Raw genomic sequence first — 10549 nt, forward strand, 5'->3', positions numbered from 1 at the left:
CCCATTCCTCCTTGCAAAACAGCTCGAGCTCAGTGAGGTTGGATGGAGAGCATTTGTGAACAGCAGTTTTCAGTTCTTTCCACAGATTCTCGATTGGATTCAGGTCTGGACTTTGACTTGGCCATTCTAACACCTGGATATGTTTATTTTTGAACCATTCCATTGTAGATTTTGCTTTATGTTTTGGATCATTGTCTTGTTGGAAGACAAATCTCCGTCCCAGTCTCAGGTCTTTTGCAGACTCCATCAGGTTTTCTTCCAGAATGGTCCTGTATTTGGCTCCATCCATCTTCCCATCAATTTTAACCATCTTCCCTGTCCCTGCTGAAGAAAAGCAGGCCCAAACCATGATGCTGCCACCACCATGTTTGACAGTGGGGATGGTGTGTTCAGGGTGATGAGCTGTGTTGCTTTTACGCCAAACATAACATTTTGCATTGTTGCCAAAAAGTTAAATTTTGGTTTCATCTGACCAGAGCACCTTCTTCCACATGTTTGGTGTGTCTCCCAGGTGGCTTGTGGCACACTTAAACAACACTTTTTATGGATATCTTTAAGAAATGGCTTTCTTCTTGCCACTCTTCCATAAAGGCCAGATTTGTGCAATATACGACTGATTGTTGTCCTATGGATAGAGTCTCCCACCTCAGCTGTAGATCTCTGCAGTTCATCCAGAGTGATCATGGGCCTCTTGGCTGCATCTCTGATCAGTCTTCTCCTGTATGAGCTGAAAGTTTAGAGGGACGGCCAGGTCTTGGTAGATTTGCAGTGGTCTGATACTCCTTCCATTTCAATATTATCGCTTGCACAGTGCTCCTTGGGATGTTTAAAGCTTGGGAAATCTTTTTGTATCCAAATCCGGCTTTAAACTTCTTCACAACAGTATCTCGGACCTGCCTGGTGTGTTCCTTGTTCTTCATGATGCTCTCTGCGCTTTTAACGGACCTCTGAGACTATCACAGTGCAGGTGCATTTATACGGAGACTTGATTACACACAGGTGGATTGTATTTATCATCATTAGTCATTTAGGTCAACATTGGATCATTCAGAGATCCTCACTGAACTTCTGGAGAGAGTTTGCTGCACTGAAAGTAAAGGGGCTGAATAATTTTGCATGCCCAATTTTTCAGTTTTTGATTTGTTAAAAAAGTTTGAAATATCCAATAAATGTCGTTCCACTTCATGATTGTGTCCCACTTGTTGTTGATTCTTCACAAAAAAATACAGTTTTATATCTTTATGTTTGAAGCCTGAAATGTGGCAAAAGGTCGCAAAGTTCAAAGGGGCCGAATACTTTCGCAAGGCACTTTATATATATATACAGTGGGGCAAAAAAAGTATTTAGTCAGCCACCAATTGTGCAAGTTCTCCCACTTAAAAAGATGAGAGAGGCCTGTAATAGGCCTGAGAGGCCTGGACAGAGGAGCCTCTTAAAGAAGAAGTTACAGGTCTGTGAGAGCCAGAAATCTTGCTTGTTTGCATGTGACCAAATACTTATTTTCCACCATAATTTGCAAATAAATTCATTAAAAATCCTACAATGTGATTTTATGGATTTTTTTCCCTCATTTTGTATGTCATAGTTGAAGTGTACCTATGATGAAAATTACAGGCCTCTCTCATCTTTTTAAGTGGGAGAACTTGCACAATCAGTGGCTAACTAAATGCCATATTCCACAAACCCCCAAGATGCCTTACTGCTATTATAAACTGGTTACCAACATAATTAGAGCAGTGAAAAAGAAAGTGTTGTCATACCCATGGTATACGGTATGATATCCCACAGTTTTCAGCCAATCAGCATTTAGGCCTCAAACCATCCAGTTTTTAATAGTAAGATTATAGGATCTCCATGGTAGGTACACTGTCTGTCTTTGAGACTGCTCTGCTCCGGTCCATAGGGTTGTTGTTACTGTAGACTGCTCTGCTCCGGTCCATAGGGTTGTTGTTACCGTAGACTCTCTCTGCTCCGGTCCATAGGGTTGTTGTTACTGTAGACTCTCTCTGCTCCGGTCCATAGGGTTGGTGTTACTGTAGACTCTTTCTGCTCCGGTCCATAGGGTTGGTGTTACTGTAGACTGCTCTGCTCCGGTCCATAGGGTTGTTGTTACTGTAGACTCTCTCTGCTCCGGTCCATAGGGTTGTTGTTACTGTAGACTCTTTCTGCTCCGGTCCATAGGGTTGTTGTTACTGTAGACTCTCTCTGCTTCAGTCCATAGGGTTGTTGTTACTGTAGACTCTCTCTGCTCCGGTCCATAGGGTTGTTGTTACTGTAGACTGCTCTGCTCTGGTCCATAGGGTTGTTGTTACTGTAGACTCTCTCTGCTCCGGTCCATAGGGTTGGTGTTACTGTAGACTCTCTCTGCTCCGGTCCATAGGGTTGTTGTTACTGTAGACTCTCTCTGCTCCGGTCCATAGGGTTGTTGTTGTTGTGTTATGGATAAGAGAAGAACCCACAGAGCCCTGGTGCGTCATACAGGCAACATTCTAATGACCTTTCACCCACAGCAAATGACAATAATAGCACCTCATCTTGTTCAGTAGCTATGGTGCAGGTTTGTATTCTGCCGTGTTGCGGGGAGGTTAATTAAAAAACAGTGACCCCTCTTGATATTTTGTGTGTATGCCAGTAGGAACGGGGGACACAGAATTCAACACACTGCAGAAGGTTGTTCTGATGGAATCTGAAGCAGAAAGGTAAAGCACATGGGTATATATAATAAACTATTTAGCTAATAACCAGAATGCATTTGCTGAGTGGCCAGAACCACATTGACATAGATGGTATTTGCCACACTCTCTAGAATGACTTGCATAATTCATATTATTCATGGCAGTATATCAACAGGCTATGGGACGTGACCTCCCATAACGAAGTGAAACTTCGCAGTGATCGGAAGCAGTGTGTAATGGCTGTGTAATACCTGCAAATGAGGACAAGTTAGGTCTCTGGTGGGGTCCTCACTCATGGACAATAATAGCCCCTTTAAGATCAGTTTAGGCTTCAGTGATTTCCACACTGAGTACAGGCCTAGGGTTCAGAGAGTGGGACAGTTACTGGCATATGATGTTTGATGGATGTGCTGAGAATGTTGACCACTAGGTGGCTCTCAGCCCTTATGCCTCTGCATATGCAGTGGTGTAAAGTACTTCAGTATATTATAACAATTACATTTACTTTTAATACTTAAGTATATTTAAAACCAAATACTTTTAGACTTTTACTCAAGTAGTATTTTACTGGGTTACTTACTCTAATAGAAAATGACTCAAGTTAAAGTATCTTTACTTTTACTCAAGTATGACAATTGAGCATGTTTTCCACCACTGGGTATATAACATTTGATAGAGTTGCTGTACTGCAGCTGTATGTGCTGAGAATGTCGACCACTAGGTGGCTCTCAGCCTTTATGCCTCTGCTGTCTGCTCCCTCAGTGTCTGTCTCAAATTGCACTGTACAACACAGCGATGCAATTATGTGCATGGTCAGTGGTGCAGTACAATGCAATGGCACCAGGGACAACAGGTTTTACCTCAGTCCTACCACAGTTGTCAGTCTCAATCATTTGCACTCTGAATGTATGTTGGCTATATTATATTTAGCGCTTCTACAGTCATGTATCTATAACATATCTACCTCACATCGATGCTCCCCCACACAAATTCATATACTGCATATCTCAGAATTATAGTTTTTTTTCTCACAAGGTTATAGCAAGAGAGAACCTATTCCGTTCTGTCGCATCAATTCCCTTGAGATAGTTCAAACACAGACAAAAAAAAGTATTTTCCTCTCAGCTCCGCAGACTGATACCGCGAGGGAATTCTTTTAAAGGTCACCCCAAAACCCACAGATATAGTTTTTGCTCTGTTTTGGTAAGGCTTTTTCAGACACGAGTTTGTGCTGTCTCATCACCTCCCCTCCATGCTGCGAGGACCCCTCTCCTCCCCGAAGACCCTTCCCCTCCCTGTGATAACTAAGCAGCATCCTCCATCTCAGTTAACATCCTGTGTGAACGTGACGCAGGAAATAGTTGGCCTAAATTATCCAATGGCTACACAATGGCTCTGTCGCAATTCATCGTTCCGTTCTCCAATGCTCTTTGAGGATGCAGTGAGGAAAGAGGATGTGAGGAACCGAGGAAAGATGAATTGGGATCTCGTGTGCTGCTATCCCCTTCATGTTGTGTATGAAACTGTATAATACATAGTGTCCCTGTATCGTTTATCCCACAAAACCAGACCTAAAGAGGGACAGGAGGCTTGTTAAGGGAGAAAGGATGTAAGAGTGTTGGCAAGAGTAGCAAAGCCTGTTATCGAGTCCCTCCCGTCTGCCGTGATCATGTGGCTGTGCCCAGCATTAGGTGAGACGAGGTGAGATGAGAGAGGAGATGAAACAGCACATTGAGTCTGCGTCCCAAATGGCACACTATATTTTGTAGTGGACAACTTTTGACCGGGGTCTATAGGGCTATAGTCAAAAGTAGTGCACTATATAGGAAGTAGGGTGCCATCTGGGATACAGTCTGAATCACAGGGGAGAGCGAGAGGAGTGGTTCTGCGCCCGCTCCCAACCCAACACGAGTAACCGTTTTCTGAGGCGAGCAGGAGCAAACTGCAAAAATCTCTTTCTCTCAGGATCGATTGAGCTTTTCCCCAGCAACCCCGTTATGCTAAAGGCACCCACCAGCACGCACCCACCAGCACGCACGCACACGCGCACACACCCACCCACACACACATCCTGGACTCTCCTTGTCAGATAAAACTATACAAAATATATTCACGTCACCAAATAATTGATTAAAACACACTGTTTTTAAATGAAGGTCTACAGTAGTCTCAACAGCATTCTGTAGGGTAGTACAATGGTGTAGCTGGAGGACAGCTAACTTCCGTACTCCTCTGGGTACATTAGTAGTAATTTGTAATTAACACAGTAGTTACTATGACTTCGGGAAGACTTCCTCCAACCTATCAGAGCTCTTGCAGCATGAACTGAGATGTTGTCTACACAGTCAAAGGACCAGAGAATGAATCTAGTACTGAAAGCACAAGCTACAGCTAACTAGCACTGCTGTGCATAAAATGCAGTGGGTAGTTGACTCAAAGAGAAAGACAGACAATAGTTTATCTGCTGTCTCAGCCACTGCCTGTCATCGAGGGTGTACCCCAAGGCTCTATCCTAGGCCCCACGATCTTCTCAATTTACATCAACAACATAGCTCAGGCAGTAGGATGCTCTCTCATCCATTTATATGCAGATGATACAGTCTTATACTCAGCTGGCCCCTTCCCGGATATTGTGTTAAACACTCTACAACAAAGATTTCTTAATGTCCAACAAGCTTTCTCTGCCCTTAACCTTGTTATGAAAACCTCAAAAACAAAGGTAATGTGGTTAAGTAAGAAGAATGCCCCTCTCCCCACAGGTGTGATTACTACCTCTGAGGGTTTAGAGCTTGAGGTAGTCACCTCATACAAGTATTTGGGAGTATGGCTAGACGGTAGGCTGCACTTCTCTCAGCACATATCAACGCTGCAGGCTAAAGTTAAATCTAGACTTTGTTTCCTCTATCGTAATCGCTCCTCTTTCACTCCAGCTGCCAAACTAACCCTGATTCAGATGACTATCCTACCCATGCTAGATTACGGAGACATAATTTATAGATCGGCAGGTAAGGGTGCTCTTGAGCGGCTAGATGTTCTTTACCATTCGGCCATCAGATTTGGCACCAATGGACACATCACTGCACTCTATACTACTCTATAAACTGGTCCTCTCTGTATACCTGTCGCAAGACCCACTGGTTGATGCTTATTTATAAAACTCTCTTAGGTCTCACTCCCCCCTATCTGAGATATCTACTGCAGCCCTCATCCTCCACATACACACCCGTTCTGCCAGTCACATTCTGTTAAAGTTCCTCAAAGCACACACATCCCTGGGTCACTCGTCTTTTCAGTTTGCTGCAGCTAGCGACTGGAATGAGCTGCAACAAACATACGACTGGACAGTTTTATCTCAATATCTTCATCCAAAGACTCAATCATGGACACTCTTACTGACAGATTGTGGCTGTTTTACGTGATGTATTGTTGTCCCTACCTTCTTGCCCTTTGTGCTGTTGTCTGTGCCCAATAATGTTGGTACCCTGTGCTGCTGTCATGTTGTGTTGCTACCATGCTGTGTTTTCATGTGTTGCTGCCATGCTATGTTGTTGTCTTAGGTCTCTCTTTATGCAGTGTTGTCTCTCTTGTCGTGATGTGTTTTGTCCTATATTTGTATTTAATTTCTTTGTATTTTTAATCACCCGTCCCCGCAGGAGGCCTTTTGCCTTTTGGTAGGCCGTCATTGTATATAAGACATATGATGGTCGTCATAAGACATAAGACGACCGTGACAATGTGAAATCTGCATAAGTACAATGCATTTACTAGGTGTTACACAGGATTTATAATGAAATGGATCTTGAAGGGTACTTGTAATTATAGTGTACCGATACTCCGATAGTGGTGTAAAAAGTACCCATACGTGAGTAAAAGTAAACATACCTTAATAGAAAATTACTGAAGTAAAAGTGAAAGTCACCCAGAAAATGATCCTTGAGTAATAGTCTAAATATACTTAAGTATCAAAATTAAAAGTATAACTCATTTTGCATTCCTTATATTAAGCAAAGCAGACGGCACAAAACAACATCTACAAACACAGTACCCCATAACGACAAAGCGACCAGAGACTGCGGTCGCCTTTGCATGGATAAACAGTGTTTGTTTGTCCTGTATGAATCTTTTGTTAGAGTAGCCAACCCCTGAGACATCAAACACACAACAGGCTGTTTACCATGATACACAATCTTGAGACCACATCCTGAAATACACCACCTTCTTGGTCCGTTTCAGTGTGCATACAGGGCTAATTGCAGTCTAGCCATGATACACAACACCTTTACATACACTACATGACCTAGGGGGGCCTACCCACGAACCACTAAAAACAGACACAGACCATTATTCCTCCTCCACCAAACTTTACAGTTGGCACTATGCATTTGGGCAGGTAGCGTTCCCCTGGCATCTGCCATCCGACTGCCAGATGGTGAAGTGGGATTCATCACTCCAGAGAACCTGTTTCCACTGCTCCAGAGTCCAATGGCGGCTAGCTTTACACCCCTCCAACCGACACTTGGCAATGCACATGGTAATCTAAGACTTCTGAACGGTTGCTCGGCAATGGAAACTAATTTCATGAATCTCTCAACGAACATTTATTGTGCTGATGTTGTTTACAGAGGCAGTTTGGAACTCGGTAGTGAGTGTTGCAAACGAGGACAAACAATTTTTACGCACTGCGCGCTTCAGCACTCGGCGTTCCACTTCTGTGAGCTTGTTTGGCCTACCACTTTGCGGCTGAGCCGTTGTTGCTCCTAGATGTTTCCACTTCACAATAACAGCACTTACAGTTGAACGGGGCAGCTCTAGCAGGACAGAAATTTAATGAACTGACTTGTTGGAAAGATGGCATCCTATGACTGTGCCAAGTTGAAAGTCACTGAGCTCTCCAGTAAGGCCATTCTACTGCCAATGTTTGTCTATGAAGATTGCATGGCTGTTTGCTTGATTTTATACAAATCCACAAATTTGAAGGGGTGTCCACATGGATCATTTGTTAAAGAGAAATGAAATTCCTGACATTTAATCCTAGTAAGAATTCCCTGTTTTAGGTCAGTTAAGATCACCACTATTTTAAGAATGTGAAATGTCAGAATAATAGTGAATTATTTATTTCAGCTTTTGGACACGCATATGGGTTATTCATACATAGACAACACCGGCCTGAACTTGTAAAGACTTTAGGACAGGAACATTAGCTATTCAGTGATAGGCACAAGTAGGAGTGTGCATGTCACGTCACCAATAGAGTCTATGCCCCAATGTCTGAGCCAATAAGAGAATGGAAACTAAGTAAGACAACAAGATTCGTAAAGTGAAGTGACACTTATGTAAGGATGAGACTGTATAAAAGCCAAGTACTAAGAATGAAGAGTCAGTTGTTCCATGGAATTGCTCAGCTCTGTTACTTTGTAATAAATTCACAAGTTCTGGTATTGGTGAATTATTTGATTAAATTTTCCACAACACTATAAAAGTGCAAAGTCTTGCAAGGGGACAATTGAAGTCTGGTTTACAACCAAACGTATACTGTAGATCTACAGAGACATCATGAGAGCGACTGCAGCCGTCCTATTGGTCCTCTGTCTCCTGACCATCAGTCATGGTAAGTTACCATCATCTGAAACATGCTTGATCAACTTGGAATTGATCATCAAGTTCGCTCCATAATTTCATCCTCCTTGTTGGCTGGGTGCTCTACTCATGTCTTTGTCTCCATAGCCTGGGACTGTCAGGAGGTAGTAAACATCAAGAATCTGATGCAGATCGATGCAGGACTGGGACAAGTGGTTGCAACAGACACAAGTCAAATCCCCTACTACCTGGTAGGTGATAAATGGATCCGCCTGCCTGGTTCCCTGAAGCATATCACTGTAGGACCAGCAGGGATCTGGGGTGTCAACAAGGACTATGCAATCTACAAGTATGTGGCCGGTAACTGGGTGCAAGCTGCAGGTTAGTGGAGAGCATTACTCAATACTTAGCTTTCCTGATACCATCAGGCTGTTGAAAACATTTTAAATTGTAAACTTGTATGTCATTTGGAAGTACTCACAGATATGTGCTCCTTGTTTGCTTGTCCGTCTATCTGTCTGTCTTTGTGGTCTTCAGGCCTTCTGAAACAGTTGGATGCTGGAGGTGAACAGTTTATTGTGGGGGCTAACATGGACGATACTCCATTCTGTCTGACACGTAGTGCCACAGTTGGCTACAAGGGTCCAGGCTCACCTCTTCCATGGACAGGATTGCCAGGAGCTGTGAAGTACTACAGCTGTGGACCCTTTGGGTGCTGGGCAGTCAACAAGAATGATGATATCTACTTAATGAGTGTAAGATCTGGGAAAGAGTGTGAGAGCTGGAGTAGAGTAGTAGAGGTTGGAGAGTGTCAGTTATTCTAAAACTGTTTCATATTATAACTGTTGAAATTGTCCTAAAACACTGATTGTATCTGTTTGTTTCCAGCTGAATCAAGACTGTCAAAACAACGGGTGGAGTCACATTGGCGGCAAGCTTTCCATGATTGAAGTGGCAACTGATGGTGGTGTCTTTGGGGTCAACTCTGCAGGCCACGTTTATACCAGGTAAGGTTACTACTGAACTATGTGTATAATTATGGTATACCTTTAATTATAATTATTATCCTTACTGTACATGCTTTGTGAAGCAACTAAAATACTGTAGATACATAAATAAAATCAGTGAAATATGATCAGATCTAAATTTATAGGACTTATAAAGACATGTGTAGACATTGTACGATGAAGTATGTAAGAGTGGGATGTCCTGTATAGCTACAGTTTGGGATAAAAACAACAACTTCCCAGACACCCCACCACTTGTTTTGGTAAACAGCTGAGGAATGTAGTTAGAGAAATGTAACCACTCTCAAATTCATACATGGCGCTACGGATGCAAAGACAGATCAATTATTTGTTTAAAAAAAAATGTAACATGTTTTTTAAAGCTATACATTGTTTGTTTACAATAACATTGTTTACAAACAATTGAGGAAAAGCTTACATTTTAGCTTCTGATGTGGTTGAATAAAGCTCAAGAGGCAGAAGTTATATTCTTCAAAAATCTATGGCTATATTCAATTATTACAGTCCAAAAATGGATGTACTTAAAAAAATGCATAAGCTTTAAAACATGAACCTCAACCCTTTCTTCAACACAGAGACGGCATCACAGCCAGTAAACCAGAGGGCACCGGATGGAGCAATATCCCAATGTGCATGCGCATGGGCCACGTGACCTATGACCTGGGACGTCTTTGGGTGGTCTCCAAGTCTGGAGTCACCATGGTGTGCACACCTTAGTCTCTCCTCTGCATCTGATGGCCGTTCGGGATCTGTCTAAAGTTCACTTGCTAACTCATCGATCTCTCTTTCTGGAACAGCCTTCCGCTTGAGAATGCCCAACATCAGTTCATAAGAATCCTTCATTCTAAAACCTACTACTCTAACTATACTTTTCAGTACTTTATCTCTGTCAATAGTAATCACTGATCTTAATGATCTTGCTTCAGAGGTTATTCATAGAGATGGATGGAATCCTTTTTAATGCTTATTATCTCATTATATAATGATAATAAAGCATTCAGTTTGAAGCTATTGTAATTTCCGTGTTTCTTGGTTTTCATATTGAACAGGGGGATTTTAGTTTGCTCTGCCAGTGACGATTTTAGCATGTACATCTTGGTGGGGCAAACTCAACAAATTGTTTGAGATACATTCCAGCAAAGACACTACACAACACAACATTAAACCAGTGGTGGAAAAAGTACTTCATTGTCATACTTGAGTAAAAGTCAAGATACCTTATTAGAAAATGACTCAAGTAAAAGTGAAAGTCACCCAGTAAAATACTAC

The 10549-nt window shown here is 42.4% G+C and overlaps 1 protein-coding gene across 1 annotated transcript; it reads left to right on the forward strand.

The window, feature by feature from the left end:
• The first annotated feature begins 8087 nt into the window (after positions 1 to 8087).
• LOC139393010 (fish-egg lectin-like) lies at positions 8088 to 10282 on the forward strand. Its single transcript, XM_071141327.1, has 5 exons — positions 8088 to 8283; positions 8400 to 8633; positions 8790 to 9007; positions 9141 to 9259; positions 9856 to 10282. The coding sequence occupies exons 1-5, from the start codon at positions 8229 to 8231 to the stop codon at positions 9995 to 9997; spliced, it is 768 nt and encodes a 255-aa protein (XP_070997428.1). The 5' UTR covers positions 8088 to 8228; the 3' UTR covers positions 9998 to 10282.
• Positions 10283 to 10549: the final 267 nt, after the last annotated feature.

The sequence above is a fragment of the Oncorhynchus clarkii genome, chromosome 33 (assembly GCF_045791955.1).
Source record: "Oncorhynchus clarkii lewisi isolate Uvic-CL-2024 chromosome 33, UVic_Ocla_1.0, whole genome shotgun sequence".
Lineage (NCBI taxonomy): Eukaryota > Metazoa > Chordata > Actinopteri > Salmoniformes > Salmonidae > Oncorhynchus > Oncorhynchus clarkii.

Bases quoted from the DNA above. Each gene is read 5' to 3' on its own strand.
- LOC139393010 (XM_071141327.1), top strand. From the start codon at position 8,229: ATGAGAGCGACTGCAGCCGTCCTATTGGTCCTCTGTCTCCTGACCATC. The intron at 9,008-9,140 runs GTAAGATCTGGG...GTTTGTTTCCAG, and splicing joins ATGATATCTACTTAATGAGT to CTGAATCAAGACTGTCAAAA. The intron at 9,260-9,855 runs GTAAGGTTACTA...TCTTCAACACAG, and splicing joins GCAGGCCACGTTTATACCAG to AGACGGCATCACAGCCAGTA.